This window comes from Dermacentor variabilis, chromosome 10 (assembly GCF_050947875.1).
Source record: "Dermacentor variabilis isolate Ectoservices chromosome 10, ASM5094787v1, whole genome shotgun sequence".
Taxonomy (NCBI): domain Eukaryota; kingdom Metazoa; phylum Arthropoda; class Arachnida; order Ixodida; family Ixodidae; genus Dermacentor; species Dermacentor variabilis.
In genome coordinates, this window is record NC_134577.1 from 17962696 (window position 1) to 17983675 (window position 20980).

At 47.0% G+C, this 20980-nt stretch overlaps 1 protein-coding gene across 5 annotated transcripts in view; it reads left to right on the plus strand.

The window, feature by feature from the left end:
* Klp31E (kinesin-like protein 31E) overlaps positions 1 to 20980 on the plus strand; it is a 107316-nt gene that overhangs the window by 29322 nt on the left and 57014 nt on the right. For all 5 annotated transcript variants that reach the window (XM_075671785.1, XM_075671790.1, XM_075671786.1 and 2 more), the window contains exons 2-3: positions 18827 to 19006; positions 20838 to 20880. In XM_075671785.1, the coding sequence (XP_075527900.1) occupies positions 18827 to 19006; positions 20838 to 20880 (223 nt within the window). The remainder of the gene's footprint in view (positions 1 to 18826; positions 19007 to 20837; positions 20881 to 20980) is intronic.

The window sequence follows — 20980 nt, forward strand, 5'->3', positions numbered from 1 at the left end:
TGCTTGTGTGGCAGCCTGCCTCGCAAATCTAGTAGCTACGGCACCGGTCTTGCTGCGCTATGGTTTCGGAAGTATTAGTTTGCCTGAAGACATTCCATACTTCTCTGGCTAGACATAAGAGATTCTGATGTTACTTCGCCACAGCAGTCAATGGAGAAGAAAGCTTTATCGCATCAGCTGACTCGGGCAAGCAAAGGTTTGAGTGCTCCGCTGCTTGATCCGTAACAACCCTGGCTACATTTAGCACTTATTACATAAATTTACCTGATGCATCTCAGGGCCGAGTCCTCATCCGCATGCGCATTTTTAAAAACACATAGGCGGCTTAGTCGCGCGTGCGCCGGCAGTATGCGTACACAACTCGTATTACAAGGCAGCTTCCCTGCCACATAATTCTTGGCAATAATGGAAACTATTTACCTTTCGTATCGTTCGCTTGGTGTGGTGGCATTGGAAGGAGCTTGGCGGTGGTATTGCGAAGGAAAAATGGTTGGTACAAATGCCGGATGGTGCATGCTATTGCTCATTTTGCTTCCGACGAAATTCCGACTGCAGATTCTGCTGTTTGGTACTGGCTTCCACGGCTGTCCGTCTTCACTATCGAATAAACCAAGCACACACGCGAAATTCAATTTAGAAACCAGCCCGACAGCGCTTGACAGGGCGACAAGACGAACTTACTGCGCTCGCCTGACTGCTTGGATCCAACGCCGCCTCCGTTCTTGTTCGTAGGGTTTAGATGGAAAGACGCAGAAGGATATATCCTCCCTCATTCCGACGTAGTTGTGACACTTGTATTTCAGCGCACGCAACGCCGCTACCAGCAGCAATTTTCGTCCGCGGGAGCGGCTGCATTGTGCATGTTCTGACCGCCAGGGTGGCGCTGCAGGCGTCGTGAAAATGCCAGCGCTGGTTCCCTATACGGGAAGGCAGGCGTACAAATACCGACAACCTGCCTTTCCGTATCGAGTTTGCAGTCATCCGCAAATTTAAACGTGAACGGGAAATAACTTATCAGAACGCATTTTGCAGGATGCAGTGCAACGAGTTATCGCTATGTGCTCCCAAGTGTTTACGTTTAGAATCTGAATCAGCGGGATCTGAATTAAGCCACTGTTACGAATGCAGGTCAAACCGGAAGCAGAACAATGCATTTGAGCATAGTTTCGAAATTATTCACGCTTGAATTTATGCTTATAGTACCTATCTTCTCATCTGACTTAAACTCTGTGCTAAGATTTTAGTGTAATTGATAGGCGTTCGGGACCACGAAGGACTAAATTGCGGAGAGAGAGCGAAACAGTTGCGAGATAGACCGTTTGTGGTTACTCCCACAAGACGGTGACGCGGCGCCTGTATACATGCAGCTTAACGCCTACTTTTCAACGTCGCACTAAAGCGAACGTTCAACCTAATGGAAAGTTGTGTGTGTCGCTTTCGATACTGTCCCGTCCTAAGCGCGCCGCTGCGAGTATAGATTATCACTCGCGATTCATTTTTTAAACTACATTTAGTTCTGTCCAACTTTCAGTACAACACGCCTGTCGCAATATTCGAGTGCGAAAGGTACTAAAGTCTTCCTGTCAGTGTCTCTCGTTATACCTGCGAACAACGGCGTGAAAAATAAATGGTGAACCCCAAGTAGACTCCCTAATGGCATTAGTTCCAGAGCTTCTGTCATAAGTGCAAATTTCATTTGACACGATGATGACGACAGCTGTCCTTTGAAAATAAATTAATGATAACTTAACAGTAGGCCTGCATACGCGACTTGAAACTTCATTTACCAATATTTCATTATAATGAGGCCTGATCTACAGTTATTGTGGTCTGCCTGGTTTGTCATTCACAACAGATCATTTGAAGCCAAGAAAAAAAAAAAATAGGGCGCCGATCGTATAGAGCGGGTGACACAGGGTCGATCTGATGCTATTCGCGGAACAGCATGTTCTTATCCCTCCGCTCTAAGCATGGCGCGAACTCTCGCACCAACAGCAGTATGAAATGAAGTGCACCGTGCATGCAGTGCATGCAAGCTGGGGGCCAAATGCGAAAACACCCGTGTACTTAGATTTCGGTGCACGTTAAAGAACACCAGGTGGTCAAAATTTCCGGAGTCCTCCACTACGGCGTGCCTCATAATCAGAAAGTGGTTTTGGCACGTAAAACCCCAAATATTAAAAAAAATTAATTGCATGCAAGCTACGGCGTCGACAGTACGCATTGCCCGACCGAATGAGTTGGTGCGAACGTACTGGATAGCCGGTTACGTTAAGGCGAATGACATAAAGTTCACCCCCCCCCCCCTTCTGCCACCTCTTGAACGGCATTAAAATTAGAGGCGTCGGCTATTTATAGTGTAATTTTGTCTGTAGGGGCCGAAGCAGGAGTCATGGACTGAGGCTGCATGAGAGCGTTACCATTTGAACTCGAAGCACTAATACGTAGCCATACTTTCAACGACGCTTTATGTACCTTTCTTTGGCCAAACTTAAGCTTAGCGCAAAAGAACAAGAGAAACTACAGATCGAATCATCTGTGTGGCACGGGGTGTATATTTTATTAGACATGCTCTTTACCCTGGAGCAAATTTGCCCACGGGTCTAAATAACAATAACGTCGTGATAGTGGCACCCCAGGCCTTTCTAAAGGCCTTACTGGTGGATGCGGCCTCCCCATGTTCGAAGACGGCGCCACCTTTCGTCTCGGTCCGCTCGGCCGAACCCGCGTGCGCGCAAGGAAAGCGCAGTGCGACGGCGATTTTCGTCGTTGCGCGGCCGGCGTGGCGGTGCCGGCGCGGCCACGTTAGCGTGACGCGACCCTTCTTCGGCGTGTGTGCGCGCGTCCGAGGAGAGAAGGAAAAAAAAAAGTAGACGGGCGCCTCGTTGGGCCGCGCACCGCAGCGAAGCCGCGCGGTGTTTCTTTACCTTTCTCGGGCGTTTCTCTCAGCCGTGGTGAGAGAGCGTGTAACAAAAGGGGGCAGGCGCACCTGTCGGCCCATTTAGTGCGAAGAATGCCCGACGGCGAGCCTTCTCTCTCGCGGCGAACAACGACCGCCGGTGGGAGGGTTCGTCGCCTCTTTGAAGCCTGCGGTGTGGCCTTGCCAAGGGCCGGACCTATACACGGCGGAGGAGGCCGATTCGGCATTGGCGGCTCGAAGTATTTTAGAAGACCCGCTAATCGGGTCGAAACGAGCGTACCCAGCAGTTCAGCGTGCCATAGGTGCTCATCTGTCATAGTTGACAAAGGCGGCCGAAATGCGAGGCAGTGGCACCTCCACCCTATTCTTAGCGCACATTTTGTGTACTGAATGTGAAATCACTTAAAATGACAACGCTCTTATTTTTGCCTGTAATTCGGCATTTACTTCTGAAAAAAAAGAATGAAAAAGAACGTGGTGGCAGTTTGACATGTCAAATTTTCAGCGGTGGAACAGCTGCGTCATTCTGCGCCAAAGCGGCATTTTAGCGGAAAATTGCGTGGAGCCTGCGCCAAAACATGCACAGAAGTGAAATCATTCTTCCGTCGATGCTTCGCAGCTAGCAAAACTGGAATCGAAACCAACGGCACGCTATCATCATCATCATCATCATATAAGGAAGCAGGGGTCTGTCCGTAGTTTCTCACTCGTCCGGTTGATGATCATTTGCTCATTTTTCGCTGACAGACGTACAATGTAGCGCCGCTGTACCGTCTTGCTGGCACTTCATTTTGCTGTTCATCGAACCCGCTTTGCACCGCGGAGAGCTTATAGCGGGGCTTTGCAAAAGAGCCGCTGTAATCAGAATCGCACGTGGTGCATAGTTAAGAATGGTATTAGCGAATGGAGGTACACGGCGAGAGGCGCCACTTCGATGGGTGTCGCCGTGTTCCTTGACTCAACTTTTGCGTCGAGTTTGTGTCGCTGCGCTATTTCGCTGAAATAACGTCGTCGGCGCAAACGCAAAACCGTATTTGCGTCTCGCGCATGCGCAGTAGCGCTGACGCTGTTTTTTCAAACATTTGCGGCCCCTATTCGAAAGCTCCCTTATGTGCATGTCATGTCATGAGTATATTGCATGCTGTCATGTTCTGTGCAGGTGCGCTTACACGATTGGTCTTGCCGTGAGCCTTTGCTCACAAGCCGTGACTGTCGCACTATGTTGCATCCTGGGTTAATAAACATGCGTTTGTTGACGATCTGTCTGTGGTGGCTTCTCTGTGCTGTATCGACGAACCCGACCCTTAGTGCGTCGCGGTGTGGGGGGATCGTTACATCCTGTCCTGACCGCGCTTGCAGGGTAAGCCTCGCGCAAACCAGTCGGCGCAACATATCGACTGTATCAGTTAACCTTTGCATGGAATATATAAGCACACGTGCGTTGAACCTTGCGCCAAAAGTGCTTGCTGCTGCTGCGCCAAATCGACTTCTTGCCGGCGCCAGGACCTGCGCCGAAAGGTGAAATGGCTCTTCCGCCTCTGAACTTTGCAAGCGTTCTAGAAATCGTACCGCTGCACACCGCAAACTCTGATCCCACAATTAGCTGCTAAAGTATTATACATTAAAATGAGTCCTGCACAAAGCCCTGCACGATACAAACAGCGCTTAGAGCAAAATATAATTGTTCCTTATAATTGGAAACTGTTACTTTTCCGGATCAGGGAAAAAAGAAAATATTGAGCGAGCATTTCTAACGGACCTTATAAGTACACGTCGGCTGTATTTAAGGCATAATGCACAAAATTAAGCTCACACGAAAATGCATTGAGAACATTGGCTCCTAAGCGTGTACTCTAAACATGCATTGCCGCAGTATACAGCCGTCGCTCAGCGGGATGTGCCCTCTCAAAGGGTCCCGTTCACTTCGAAATTGCCGCTAGACTGGCAGCTCGAGGCACTGCGTGTATTCGCGGACTTCTTTCGTGCTCGTAAAAAAACTTTACTTATGTAGCATGTATTAAGCAACAAAGCTGTATCGGGAGTTTTTTGTGCCGCTCTACAATTTTTCTCGTTGAGTTCTCATCTGATTATAATATTTAAGAAGTTGATTAAGACTAATTATCTGATTAGGCGGAATGAAAAATAATTTGAGTATCTCCAAGCGACGGCAAACATCACATTTGTTCTTTCTAGCTACGTGCATGGCATATCGCATATTTTAAAACTCTGACTAAAGTTAGCTGGGACACCCTGATAATGGATGCCCTTGGTTTGCTGTTTTCTGATGGGCGCTCTGCCTCGCTTGCGATGGCGACAGGGAATATCCCGGAGAGTCTCCACGAGACTTTCTTCCGCACCTTGGTTTGTTCGCTCTATGAACTGGAGCAATATCCTTTTGTCGTACGGAGAATCGGTTGCTGTCGTCTTCCTACTTCTTTTTTTCGTTCAACCTGCAGCCTCGCGCACATGGGTCATCGTCCATTGTTTCTTCGTTCCTGCGTATGTTGCCTGCCCAGCTGCCCGCCTTCCTGGCGTCTTATTTCCCCTCGGTTCGCTTTCTCCAGCGTCGTCCGCGTTGTCGCTTTCTCAGGCCCGGCGCTTTGGACGAACACGCAGCACTTCCGTCCGATGACGATGATTTGTGTGACCTTCGAACTGCAGAAGCAGCGTTCTCGAAAACTCGTTTCCAGTTTCGTTACGCATGAGAGCCGCGCGTTGCAAATACGTGTGACGTAAGAGAATCTATTTTCGCCGGGCAACGATATCCGCGGTAACCATTTAGAGGGCAACCGAAGGACTCGATTTAGCGAATTACCCTTTAGTCCTGAAACCAAAGAAAATTTTGGGCGTAAATTCGGTGGATTCATTCATTCAAAGAACATTAAAAGGAACGCAATTAAGGAGAGAACGCACCACGACTGTAATATAAACTCGCAACCTGGGCATTACAGACGTCATAAGTACGTCACTCCACTTTCCGGAAGTTTTTTTCGAAACCTGTGTTGAAACCTGTGTTCAGAAAATAGTTCACCAGGAAAAGTACATTAAATGCGAGAGGCGGCAGTCGCGCGTCACCGCCCGTATTCTGGCTGTCTTCGTGTGCTTGCATCGCGACGCTGAAGACGTGTCCTTGGCCTCACAGGGCCGGTTCGCGTGGGACGTGTCAAGCAGTTCGATATATGCTTTAGCAGGGAAGAAGTTTGGGCGTGTTGGTGGGATGCATTCAGACTGGGATACATAGCGCAAAAAATGACACAGGGACAAGCAGAACACAGGACGAGCGCTGTGTTCTGCTTGTCCCTGTGTCAATTTTTGCGCTATGTATCCCAGTCGATATATACGCTGAAACGTGAGCGTTTCACGGCGCGATTTCGGCATTGGCGCCGTCGCCTCACGGTGGCACGTCGACGCGTCGCGTGTCCCGTTTTGACGTTGCACACCGAGGGCATGCGCGGAGCTCCTTTACGAACGATTAGCGTCGCTTTTGGACATCGCGGTTTTCAAGGCGTTTTACGAGGCAAACGCCGCGCAAGACAGGTGACGCGTCGTCGGCGTAACGCACGAGAAACGCTTGCGTAGCACCCTCTAAGGCGTGACGTACTCTTCTTTTTTCCCCACACCTGCGGTGAATCTCACTCGGGTATTCTTTTTTTTTTTTTTCTTCGAAGAAACGCGTTCGCGGCCGCGCGTGATAAAGCTCGCAACGCGGTCACGCGCCCTCCCTGATCTAACGCCACGGGCGTGTTGGATCGCAGCGCTGCTGGCGCGAGACAGCCGACTGTTGCGAATGTCGTGCGTTTCATGTGTGCACGGCGACCTCGGCGGAAGGGAGCAACCGCCGGAAGTTGAGGCTCCCGCGGCGTCGACCTTAGCGTAAAAGAAAGAAAAATACGGAAATGAAAGCGAAAGGTACCTGTTTGGTGGAACGAGGATATATATGATATATATGGCAGGGGCCTTGTTTTGGTTCTGATAGAGCGCGCGAGGAGCGATACTGCCGCCTGAATGTTCTCTGCGTCATTACGTTTGAACAGGCAATTCGAGTGCGATTCCGAAAAGAGGAACACGCATAAACGTTACTTATTACGTTTGTGGCAAAGCGCTTATCACTTCGAAGCGTGTCATACGCTTTCTAAAATCGCATCAAGTGTGAAGTTTGTCACTGACCTTCTCAAAATCTAAATTCCTTGCTTTTACTTCTTTTTCCTTTTGTGAGTGCAATTGAATGTACAGCGTCGCGTTTCCGCGGCATGCATCTGCTATCAAGCTACAGTACTTCGCAAGTAGCGAGAGCTGGGCGAGTTGGAAGATGTTAATAATCTGCATGTGAGCGCGATTAGACAATCTCGCAGTACTTCTTACAGTAACGATAATCTACACAGAAGTTGTCTGCAAGACGGTCTGCAAGATATATAGGTCATGGAAGTATACTGCCAATCTGCACCTTTTCGCACTTTGTTTTAGCGCTCGTCAGTCGTTGACTCTGTCGCTGTCAAGCTCGCTCTGCGAGTCATACACTCTAAGAAGTAAAGGAGGAAATGGGGTATTGAGGTTACTCCTTTAGGGGAGCAACTGATCTGCCACAACCATTCCTCCCTTTAGGGAGTAAGTGCGAGGGGATGAACTGTTACTCCCCATGCCGTTACTCCTCCGAGGACTAACAGTTGCTCTTTTCCGATGCTCCTCAAGGGAGTAACGGCCATTATTTTCGATGCTCCGCAAAGGTGGAATTAATAAAATTAGGCATTTATACACTAATAAAAAGATTACTGAGCTGAAAAAAAAAGAAAAAGGTACCTGAAAGGAGGATTCGAACTCACGTCCTCGCGCCCACAAGTCAGTTCCTCCAACCACTGCACCACGGCAGATTGCTTGACGGTGTAGGAAATTGAGACAGGTTAAGCATTCGCATGCAGGTGCGGCAATGTAAAAGCGACTCGGCATTTTGTGTATGCCGTGCGGCGAGAGTGTAACGTTGCGTGTACCTGGAACCATAAGCGAGTGCGAAAAGAAATCTGCCCGAGTATTCTTAGGGTGCTTTAAACTTAGGCACTACGCGATGTAAACGTGTATATGCGAGCTCAAACGGGGCACCTAAGACGACAGAGACGGACAATTGCTCTGTCGCTTAGTGTGTCCCGTTTGAGCTACACACCACTTCAGTTAAGTTCGTAATCTCCTTGGAACGGAATGAACTTAGGTACTATTGACCAGCACAATCTGGCAGTCTATCAATGACTTGCGCGTTTAATGTGTATCGCTCACTTATGGTGTGCCTACGAAGGGCATGGCTCTTCACATTCCAACTTTAAATTTCACGCAATTTTCTCACGAAGAGGCAAAGTGCTGCTATGCATGTAGTTCAATAGACATTGCACTAACTTCGAACTATTCACGATTTATAGACAATACAGTTTTTGCCGCATCACTCCACGACACGGACGAAAACAGCGGAGCGCATGGGGAGTAACTGTTGCTGTTCGTCCTCCCGTTGCTCTCTTTCCGACCAGGGACTAAACACTTACTCTCCAAAATTTGCACACGACACGCACATCCATGCAGTTACTCCCTTGAGGGACGAAAGCGCCCTTTTTAGGACGAACTGCCCAGTTACTCCCGTTTTCCCCGGAATTCTTCTTAGAGTGTAGTTGCGTATATGGTTCGGCTTTCGTGATTGACCATTGGGATAAAGGCGGCCAATTGCGATTTTTTTTTTTCTTCAGAAGGGGAGTAGGCGGTTATCGTGCGGTCGGCCAAGTTCCAATCAACTGCAATGCTTAATTTGACGAAAAGCACTTGTCGAATCTCTGCTGCGTCTAAGCGTTTGCTGTCTGGTGAATGACGGAACCGGATAACCTGTGGACCATTAGATTTACAGAATGGGTGCGAAGGGAAGCGCTGTCGAGGCCGGCAAAAGACTATAGGTGGGATGATGAAATTAGGAAATTTGCGGGCGCAAGTTGGAATCAGTTGGTGCACGCAGCACTGGGGTAATTGGTAATTCGTCCTGCAGAAGACATAAAAATAGGCCGCTGCTGTTGATGATGATAAACGACAGAAATAGCTAGACGGAACTTCGCATCGATGGTGGCAACGCAGGGTTTCCTAGCGTTGCACGCCGTCTGTGTTGTGGTTTCGGTTCAGGTTTTGTTTTTCCTCGGCGCGGCCCCTTCGCGCGCGCAGTTATGGCGCGTTGCCCTGAGGGGGTGAGGAGGCGAAGCTCCAACCCGTTTGTAGTGTTTGTATTCGCCGCCTCCTCCTCGCCGCGCAGTTTTCGGCGTTCGATAGAGTGCAGTGTCGTGAAAGCTGGAGGCACGCACTCTGCCTATATCGGGAGTGCAGCAAGCGTGGTGCACGCGTTCCTCTGTGACACCTCCCCACCGTGATGACGCCGTCGTCTGTTTCGCAGTGGCGCAGAGACAGTGGAGAAACACCTAATCAGTTTTACCTGGCTAAGGATTAAACTTTTCGCTTAAGTCGATCGAACGCACAGGAAAGTCCTAGCGAGAAATTATACATTGTCATAGAAAGGACTCGTTTCATTCGAATGCGAAAGCAGGCCGTTCCGGTTAATTCAGCACCCACCGGCGCCCCCACGTGCACGATTCAGTTACTATAACCTTGAAAGCGCAATAAATTCAGCAGATTGCTTTTTCTAGGCGTAAACCTTATTGTCTTTCAGTGCCTAATTATAAGGCTCCTTGCGCCTGTGAAGGGATCTGTTCCCGCTTGTGCAGTGTAATGTCGCGCCCACGTAGCACGGCTGTTGCACGACCATTACACGGCAGTATCCATGTGGGGGTCAAATTCACCAGGATATAGTTTTCCTGATTTTGAAAAAACAAAAAAAAATTCATTTCGTTCCATTTTGCCGCCGTTTGTTGACTCGACCTTTCGGATAACTCGACCAAGGCTCGCGGTGCCGCGAGGGTCGAATTAATGCGCGTCGCGAGTCGACGTGTAAGTAAAACATGGCGGGCGTTTCTTACGCGCCTATACTAAAAGCCCGCGTACGTGCTTTTGAAACTTCGCACTCTTCGGCGCACTATTGTCCTCCTCTGCCCCCGTCCTTCTCCCCGGTATGTCACGCAGCGCTGCACGGTATTTGACGAATCTGCCCGGGCTTTACGAGCTGCTGGCCGCACGTCCGGTCTGACGGGTTCTCGGCGCCACGCGAGTGTACACCGCGGTGCGATGCGATGCGCGCCAGCGGGGGCTCCGGTGTTTATAACACCGCGCCGAGCAGCGGCTCACTTGCCCAACAGTCGAGCCAGCGAGCGGAGGAAGTGATTTGCATTTTGTTCTTGCTCCCGCGCCGCCGCGTTCTTCCCTGCCTTCCCCGCGGTCTCGGTCTTGCCACAGCCTTGCCCCGAGCTTATTCGATGCGTGTATTATAAACGCCAGTGCCTCGGATGCTTCCTGCCTGCGACGCGTGGTTGTTTGCATCGCAAAGCCGTGCCGGGCTTGCCGGCCACCCCTTCGTGTTTAGCGATCTCCCGCCCTACAGGTTCGCCGCTTTCCGATGGCGCCCTGTCGGTTACTGGAAACACGACTCGCGCTCGCTGAAGGTAGTGCTTGGTCTGGGGCGGCTCCCCTTCCATTCTTAGAGGGATTTGCCCTCCCGCCCCCCTGGGCAGGCGAACTGTATAGTACTGCGGCACCCATCCCATTCGACAAGAGATGGAGGTGATTTTAATACTAGTTCTGCGGCGCAATTCTAGCTCACCGATTTCTCGATTAATGTTTTAAACACCCCTAATCGGTTGATGTCGCATGAGCAAAAACAGAAAAGCAGGTAGGTATTCTCGTACGGCTGCACGCATTTCCCCCGAGGCACTGCACATGACGGTCGCCACCCTTGTTCCACTGAGATTCTTGGCACATCATATTGTTTTCTGAGCCACCTTGGTTTCACCTTCGTTTCCTTAGGTTACCAGTTAATTTTCATTCGTTTAGTTGTGCATTGTTGTGTTATACCAAAGACACATGCATTTCGTCCACTTTAGTGGTTAAGTAGGTGTGAAGCCATCAAGTAGTGTATTTCAGCGAACACTTTCAAAAATTTTTGGAAGTTGTCTGTGACAGATAGCACAATTCTAGATGGTGATTTTAGATATGATTCTAGAAGAGATTTTAGGTTATAGGTAGCACAGGCGGACATTTGCACAAATATTGGTATGCATAATCGACTACTTAACAGAAATGCACCAATGAATTTTTAACTAATTACCTTATGACACATATCGTAATTTAAGAATTCAGTGAGTGAGACTGCAAGGCACATCAACTTGAAAAAAAAATTGTGTGGATGACACCATTTACGAGACATGCGCAGTCAAACTAGCGGCAAAAATGCACCGTCGTTCCGCCTACCTTAACAAAATGTCGCTTTGTGCATTGAAGCACAAAACTAACTGGAACGCCAGTGAATTTATCCGCAAAGTTCGGGAATTAATATATCGAAACAGGTGTCATCCTGAGAATTCGTTCCAAGTAGATACGCCTTGCGCGCTCCCCGGCTAGAATTTGTAAATTGCAATGTGTGCCGTAATTGCTAAATTTTTGGTAATCGGTCGATTGTGCACTTACATTTTTTTGTGCAAATGTCCGCCTCTCCGAGTAGACCAGCTCGTGGACTAGAACTCTGCTAGCTGCCACTGACAATTTTCGAAAAAATGTTGAGTGTTCGCTGAAACATCCGGTATATTGTCGTGGCTCAGGTTGCCAATGAAGCAAGGCATCTGATGTAGGGTGCTGCAGCTAGACTTGTTTTCTTTGAGTTCACATATATTAACCTTTTACCTTCCGAGTTACTTTTGAAAAAAAAAAAAACGTTTACAAAGAAGCCAATTTCCCAAGTGCTCGTTTTTTAGTGCTCGAAGAACTTTACTATGTTTTTTTTTTTAATTTTAAATGAAATGATCCGAAATACAATGGTCCAAGCAGTTCGCGAACACATTATTTTTGCTTGGCGCGTGAATTACGTAGGGTGCCCTAGCCGGGGTGTCGGAACGAAATGTTTTTCGTCCTGCTTTTATAAAAGTTTCGTTCCACTGAAGAATGTTACATTCTGGTTCTGTTGCCGAACGAGAAAAAAAAAAAAAAGATAGCGGTTCATAACGGTTTTGGTTCACATAAAATTTTCGAAGCAATTGTAACAATAAAAACGCAGTATTTATATTTCTCAATAAGATAATTATGAATTTAGATCATGCTCAGTGCCACGGTTCAAGGCACTTACAAGATCTCAGAAGCAGCATGTCATCGAGTGTACTCGCCGAAATGCGAGACCGCCGTTCTGATAAAACGAACTTAAGTGAACGATCAAACTTGGGTAACAAAGCGTTGTACCCTCAGAAAACGAAACTATAAGCTCTTCAGCGCGCAGGCCCCGGGTATTGCTACAATGCCGATCTGCTTAGTGCACCGAGCAGCAGACTTAGTGGAGCGCTCGACCGGTTATCGCTCGCACTATCGCTGCCTGAGATACGCGCTAATGCGGAACCCTGAGATACGGGATAAGGCTGGTGTTGCCTAACGTCGGTTGTTTCGGGTTCCCGATGTTCCCTTAGAACCAACGACCAGTAAAAGATGTTTCACTCCGAAACAAAATAACGTGTCATTTACGTTTTCGTTCCGGCTGAAAATAACGTTTGTTTGTTTGTTTGTTTTCCTTTGTTTTCATTTTGGTTCCGCCCGTTCCGACACACTGGCCCCAGTTAACGTTAATTAAGCTGTGAAAGGCTGGAGACCGAACACTGTAGATGGTATTATAGCCAGATCTTGCACCGCGCTTTTATTATTTGGCCTGTTTCAATACGGGATCATATGTTTCAGCGCTTGGATGCAACTCTCACGTAACTTGAGCCAAATATTAAAAATATGCAAATTCCACGTAGCTTGACAGAACCAAGGTAATGCTGTTTGCCTTCGCTTGGAGATTTTTTTCATTCCGCCTAATTAAATAATCAGTCCCAAATAATTAATCAACTTCTCAAATATTGTAATTAGATTAAAATTGCCGATGAGATCATTGTGGAGCGACATTAAAAACTCCCGACAGAGCTTTCTATTGCTCGATACGTGTTACATAAGTGTTTTTCCGAGCGTGAAAGTAGCCCGCAAATGCACGTAAAATTGCCCCGCGACTGGCCGCTCGAGGCATTTTGCGTTTATTTCCGGGCTTCGTTCGTGCTCGGATAACACGCCTTTGTGTAGCACGTAAGCTGTATTGAGAGTTCTTTCATGTTGCTCTACAATTTTCTCATTGACACTTTTCATCTAAATACAATATTTAAGAAGTTGATTAAGACTAATGCTCTCATTAGGCGGAATGAAAAAAAAAAAAAGAAAGTCCGAGTGTCTTCAAGCGACGGCAAACATTATCTTGGTGCTTTCCAGTTACGTGGCATCTGCATATTTTTAACGTTTGGTTCAAGTTACGTGGGATGCATTCTATATATGAACTGTGTGCGAGTGGGCGCGAGCTTCACTTGCAGGCGACGTAGAGTGGGAAGTATGCACCGTCCGCGACGATGAAACGGCGGCATCTTAATTGTTGTGTTCGACGTTTCTATGAGGCTGGAGAAAGGGCAGGTGTTGGCGCACGCTATATTTGGCTGTACACATTTGCACACGGAACGAGATGTGAACAACCAACCAGGCACATTGTAGTAAGCTTGGATAAGCCGCAAATCTGCACCAAGAAGCATCCGCGGGCCGGTCATTACGCAACGAGCCAGAGTTCGTGTGTATATACGACGTTCCGTTGTCGGGCGACGAGACTTAAATTCGAGGTCGACCTCGTTGTAGTTCGATGTGGGTACCGTTATATACCGGGTGTTTCAGCGAACACTTTCAAACATTTTTTTAGATTTTTCAGATTTTCAAGTTGGAGGATTCGAAAAAAAAATTTGCAGCACGAGATTCGTGAGACGTCCTTCAGTAAACGAGAAGAACGGGAGATAACCGAGGGACCCGATTTTTATTAGTCATATCATAAAAAGCCAACAGTGACACCAAGGAAAACATAGTGGAAATTACATGTAGTTACTAATTCAATGAAAGAACAGATCAATTAATTAAAATGAAAGTGGATGAAAAAAAAAAAAAAGCTTGCCGCAGGTGTGGAACGATTCCACATCTTTGCATTACGCGTGCGATGCTCTACCAATTGAGCTACATCGGCGCCATCTACTTTTTGGGTATTTGTTTTTTACTACCAGAACTAACCCTGGTAGTTTTAGCCAGCGCCACCACTAACAAACATTGGCGGCGGATGTGGAATATCCTGTTCTGCCACCACCACTATATCTCCTTTTATAGTGAGACAATTCTCCGAATAGTTAGGAAAGTGTATCAGAGCTCCGTTAAATTGCGTAATCAAAAGAATGCTGACGAACGGCTCGGCAACGGAAAGTCCCGTCTCCAGCAGCACCGCTCGCAGAACGGAAAGCTGGAAGGAGCCAATTGGCCGGTTTAACGGCCGCCTTGTCCCTCTCGTTCGTGCATTGTTTTTCGTGTTTCGTCCAGTTTATATCTATTAAGGAATCGGTGGAAACGACGACGGAAGCGGTGTAACGTCACTGCGGTTGTCGTCCGGTCGCTGTGCCCTTTGTCGCGCTGATGTGTGACTTAGTATGAGCCAACTGGCTTATATTAGCTCGGATTAGACCAATCTAGCCCCGCCATAGACCTCGTCACACAACCGTGTTTCGTTCGTGGGAACCCGCACAGCCAAGCAGCGCCGACTGAAGGAGGGTGCCTTAAGTGCACAACTATAAAGAAAGTGTAATAAAAGAACTAAAAGCAGGAACGTCGTGGATTCGTATGCAGTCTTCCTTCGGCGGCGGTTCCATTAAATCCGCGCCCTCTGAAGTAACATCCTTCCTGCTCTTGAGCGAGCCAGCTTTCGCGTAGTCCCCGTAAAACTGTGCAGCATAGGTGGAAGCCAGACGGGGCGTAACGCAATCGGACAATCCGGTACGCCAGTGCACTAAGTGTTCCTTTCTGCAGCGTTTGCAATGCGTATCGGCGGAAATATCGTATCGGCGTATAGCCCATTGGAAATATTAACGCCACAAGCTGCTTGTGACGTTCACAAACTGCCTTGTTACAAGCATTCTGGTCAATCCTCTTATGATCGGGTGTGGTCGGAATACATCGCAACTCTGTACCAAGTTCTGTTCCTGCACTTACATAAGGAACAAAGCAGTCAGGCCCCTGTCGCATGTTTCTGGCGCCTTCATAATCTCATGACCTTCGGTTTGAACGCAACTTTTTACCCACACAGCGGTCGTGCCTTTTACGATTTTTATGTAATATTTCGCATAAATTCCAAAAAGGCGTAGGAACCCTTGATGACGTTGTTATTTGCGAGGAGGAATTGCTTCCCTCCTAGTTGTGCATGCCTGCCAGTTCACTAAAGTTGCTAGCAAGATATTCAACGAACGCTTACGTAAGCTGTTCAGCTTGTGCTTCCATAATAGTAAAAACGTATTATATTTTTTATTATTATTTTGAGGACGCTGTAACAGGGTGCCCTCCAATTTAAATACATGCGAAATGCAGGAATGCTGCCAACCACAGAACCCACCTGTATGTGTCCTTCCGTGTCCGTTCAGAAGCGTATGTTTATTCAGCAATTTCAGCAAGTAACTTGACAATTGATACATAAATAAAACATGAAGCGCCATCTTCTAACAAATCTGTAAATCAGCACCCTGAACAGATATGGCATCTGAGAGAGCGTCTAGCTGACGTCCACAAATTGAGTGTATTCAGTTCACAAAACTCGCCTGTGAGCGAAGTAATTATTCAGAGTTATCTTGAACATCCTAATAAATGCAGTTGAAGTTGCAGTACTTCTCTTTATTATAGTATTAGAGGCGACAACGTGGTAAATTCGATTTGCCGATATTTTTTTTTTTCGATTTACGAACAAACAGCATTGACCTTTACAAAACTATGCTCTCTACCAAAGCGTCACCAGAATTTTTTCTTCTTAGGAGTAATTCGAATCTGTACAGCTGCGTTCTCCTCGGCGGTTCCTTAGGCGCGCTCTGCCCGCAGCTTCGCGTGTGCTGCACGGTATTGCGGAGACAAACGAAGGCCCGCGTCGTGGATGTTACGCAGTCTAGTCGCGGCTGAATGCTGATGCGTTCTGCCCCGGGCACCTTTCTTTTTTGTTGCTTCCCTTAATTCTTTCTGGCGCATATAATTTTGCGCGATTTATGTCCATTTCGCCGTAAAACCGCGTCCCTTCAGTTCCCAGCTCGGTGGATTCTACTCTTGGCGTCGCACCTCTGCTAGCTGTTCGCCGATGCGTACAGCTTTATTCCTAGCGTTGTGCCGCGAAAGCTTTCTGGAAATTAAACGCGAAAACGCCCCCAGAACAACCGGCTTAATTAGAGGCGTCGCAGTTGACTTAATTTGAAGCCCGCTCCGATTAGGCTTAGAGCCTTGACCTGAAAAGTAGTGTGCTGCATTCACGTTTTATATAGAACTCTTGTCACCGCATTTATTTTATTATACAATCATCGTGACGCTCCTGACGGTTACAGAAAGTGCTGCTGTGAAACCGTTACTCACGGCAAACCGTAACATTGGGTACCTTATACACCATGGAATGCAATTTATACATATCTAAGGTCGGAAAAATGTTTTTTTCATTAGCAGGGACGCTATATATAGACATATAAAGCTAACATAGATTAGTAATTACACTCCTGAAATACAAATCAATACGAGTTTTACCATGCACGGAGCCATGCTAAGCCAGGAAATACGCAGTAACAAACTTTGTAGTTCCCGCGCTTAACTTCTCGTGACGTCACGGATTTTCACGGAGCCGTTAAAGTCCGTACTTTTTCGAAGTACTAGTACGTATGCCAACCACGGCCGCTCGAATGAGTGCGTTGTCAAGCAAGTTCAAGTTGGCGCCAAATTCAAGTTGGCGCCAAATTCAAGAAAGGAAACTGGCTTTTACTATCTCGGCAAGTAATCAACCTTCTCCCGCCACATAAAAATGGAGCGGTCTTGTAGGAATACGTTACGTATACAATCTGCTTTAGCGTAGCCCTTTAGTGTACCTTTAAACGGCTTTCCAATCGCTTATGCATTCGCGAACCGTTGGGCGCGGCTAATCGTGCGCGTCATGATCGCACGCGAATCGAGTACTCGCGCGTGCGTGCACTCGTGCGTACTTGCTTGTTTGAAGCGTTCAGCTTGCATGCTTCCCCCCCCCCCCCCCCCTATTTTTTTCTTGCTCCTCGCGTCTAATTCTGATCGCTTGCCGATCTCTCCGCGCCGCTCGCATCGGCAGCGTCGGGACCGCGAATCTTGCGATCGTGAGAAACCGCGCGCACGCTTCTGGCGCACGCATTTCGTTATATGCAAGCTCGTTCCGTGAAGTTCCTCGATCCGTGGCCAGGCGGACCTCAAAGGCTCGGGTCAGGCACGTTCCGTGCCTAGCCTAGCCGGGCGCGCTCCACTCCCATGTCGGCTTCCTTTCTCGTCTTCATTTCTTCGATCGAGCTTGCTTGTTCTGCGAGCTGAGCGGGGGCGGGGTTCTGCGGCGCGTAATCCCCACACCTGCGGCATCAGCCTTGTTTGCTCTTCGACTTTCCTGCTGGCTTCTTGCGGGGGACGCCTGGCGTTCGGTTTGAGGAGGCGTCCACTTTGTGGCTTGAGGTGGACGCGCTCCCAGCTGCTGTCCTGCTTTGCCTAGCACTTGACGTGGCAGTTGTCTTGACGCACGGGCGCGTCTGAAGGGGTTTCGAGAAACGGGGCGTCAGGATCGTTACGTAGAAGTACTCGTTGCTGAGAGTGGGACTGGAGGATCACTGCAGCCTTGTACACTGGTGCTTGCAGATTTGAATTGGGTGTACTTCGCAAGCAGCATCTGTCAAATCAACATAGTGGGCTTGCGCAATCCATGGTTCACCTTAACCCTGTGATGCCCTAGCAGTTGCACACCTAGGAAAATTGGAATGTGTTTGCCATTATTTCTGACCGTGGAGAATACATTTGTACAAAAAAAAAAAAAAAACAAGGCAATGTTATTTGCATTAAGACTCCATTACTATAGTAAGTGGTGATTGGTTTGGTGAACTGTACAAGTGAAACTCGCTTGTATTTGTGTGAAACTCGCTTGAAATTCACTCAACGGCACTCCTATATGCATGTCATGTTCTCTGATCTTGTCAGTATTTTAAGTTGTCCAGCTCGGCTGAGCAAAAATTATGTTGGACTTTAGAGGGTTAATGAACAATCACATACACAAAGTGCATTGCAGTATGATTCACAAAGTAGTGAGCTAACTCGCATTACATGCTCACTGGTGTAACCTCTAATCATTAGTTTGTTAACATGGCCACACCAAGAATCTTGCATAGAACATAATTCGTTCAGGCATGCTCACAACTTGTGGTGGAGGTTCATTGGGGATAAAGCCGAAATGAGCTGTTGTATTGTCTTTACATCTTACATTTAAAATGGATAGCTAAAATCCTGTTCACTTAAGTGAGATCTACAGTAAGGTAACTGCGTGGATTCCCACAGAATCTACTGCAAACAACTTTACAAATGCTTGGCTAGTTCAGCTTTTACAGCTTTTGTGGTTTCTTTCTTGCACCCAAGATGGTGTTGAGGCCGCATATCATAAATGTTTGTTCCTGTGACAAAATCAGTTCAGCTTTCACAGCAGTACTTGTTTCAACTCTCTGTAATAACATCAATTTCTGCTGTTTATGTAGCAATCCATTGTAAGATAAGGATATTTTCTGATATGGGACTCTATAGTGTGCTCTCCAATTTAAGCCTGCATATGTTCAGAGATGTTTTGCTTGCCAGTTGGGACTTTTTGTAAAAGTTTGGACTGACAAGTACTTCCTCTTGTCTTTCCAGGGTGCGACCATTGATCTCCCGGGAAGTGATAGACATGTGTCATGCCTGCACCAGTGTCACCGCCGGCGAGCCTCAAATCTGGGTGGGCAAAGAAAAGGCATTCACCTTTGACCACGTCTTTGACTGCCCCTCGGAGCAAGAGACAGTGTACAACTCTTGTGTCCGCCAGCTTATTGATGGGTGAGATGGTTTCTAGTGAATCTTTTAGAGCAGTGTAAGGGGCCTGCAATGTGTAAGCGAAGCTCTACGCTTTGTAATAATGTCTTTGTGATAGCTCCTGCTGCTTAAGATTATACAGTCTATGTCAAGGCCCCTGTTTTGCAGTGTACAAACATTTCCATGCCTTGATAAACTGTATTTAGCAGTAGAAGCATTGCTATAGTGAGCATACCGTGCTCCTCCTTGCATGTGCCCAATGAGGATCATGGTTCACTGCAGCCTTCTACTACTACAGCTGAACCTGCTTGTATAATGGTTGAGTCCATTTAGGAGTTACATTGCAATATGCACAAAAACTTCGAAATTTATGCAGCTACAGATTTCATTTATTCCTAATATATGCCCCATTTTGGGCTATTTATGATGTTTCTCAATTTTGTGAGTGGCGATGTCAGGTTAACATGTTCATGAAATGACCATTTTTACGTACTACCATATTATGCATATACAAATTGACCATTAACTTGTATTCCTTGTTATGGTTACAAAGTTCTTGTGTTAATGGCTCGCGATTGCAGCACTTCACTTTTCTGTAAACTTTCCCAGTTGCAGTGACTGCTGAGGTTTCGCCTGAATCAAACGCTTTCTCGTAATCAATGAAAGCTATATATAAAGGTTGGTTATACTCCGCACATTCTTCTATCACCTGATTGATAGTGTGAATATGGTCTATTGTTGAGTAGCTTTTACGGAATCCTGCCTGGTCCTTTGGTTGACGGAAGTCTAAGGTGTTCCTGATTCTATTTGCAATTACCTTAGTAAATACTTTGTAGGCAACGGACAGTAAGCTGATTGGTCTATAATTTTTCAAGTCTTTGGCGTCCCCTTTCTTATGGATTAGGATTATGTTAGCGTTTTTCCAAGATTCCGGTACGCTCGAAGTCATGAGGCATTGCGTATACAGGGTGGCCAGTTTCTCTAGAACAATCTGCCCACCATCCTTCAACAAATCTGCTGTTACCTGATCCTCCCCAGCTGCCTTCCCCCTTTGCATAGCTCCCAAGGCTTTCTTTACTTCTTCCGGCGTTACCTGTGGGATTTTGAATTCCTCTAGACTATTCTCTCTTCCATTATCGTCGTGGGTGCCACTGGTACTGTATAAATCTCTATAGAACTCCTCAGCCACTTGAACTATCTTATCCATATTAGTAATGATATTGCCGGCTTTGTCTCTTAACGCATACATCTGATTCTTGCCAATTCCTAGTTTCTTCTTCACTGTTTTTAGGCTTCCTCCGTTCCTGAGAGCATGTTCAATTCTATCCATATTATACTTCCTTATGTCAGCTGTCTTACGCTTGTTGATTAACTTAGAAAGTTCTGCCAGTTCTATTCTAGCTGTAGGGTTAGAGGCTTTCATACATTGGCGTTTCTTGATCAGATCTTTCGTCTCCTGCGATAGCTTACTGGTATCCTCTCTAACGGAGTTACCACCGGCTTCTACTGCACACTCCTTAATGATGCCCGCAAGATTGTCGTTCTTTGTTTCAACACTAAGGTCCTCTTCCTGAGTTAAAGCAGAATACCTGTTCCAATATAAATGGGTTTGGTTATACTAACCTATTCATATTTATGTGGATTCAGCTGTGTGGTAATCATGTATTCACTTGAATTTGAAAATTTGGACATTAATATTTGGTTGACAGGTTTTGCAGATGTGGACCAAGCAATCAAGGTTTTGAATTATTTGCTACGAAGTGTGCCTTGTTAGGTTTTCCTGAATGATGTAACAAAACTTGCCAAGTGTTCCTTACCTCTGTGCTTCACGAGTCTTTTACCCATTACCTTTCAGGTGCTTCGAAGGATACAATGCCACAGTACTTGCCTACGGCCAGGTAACCAGCTCTGTTTCCCATGTCTTGCTTTTTTCCTTTGTGCCCTATTTTTCCAGTCTCGCACATAATTTCACACACAATTTTTTTAGACCCATAACTT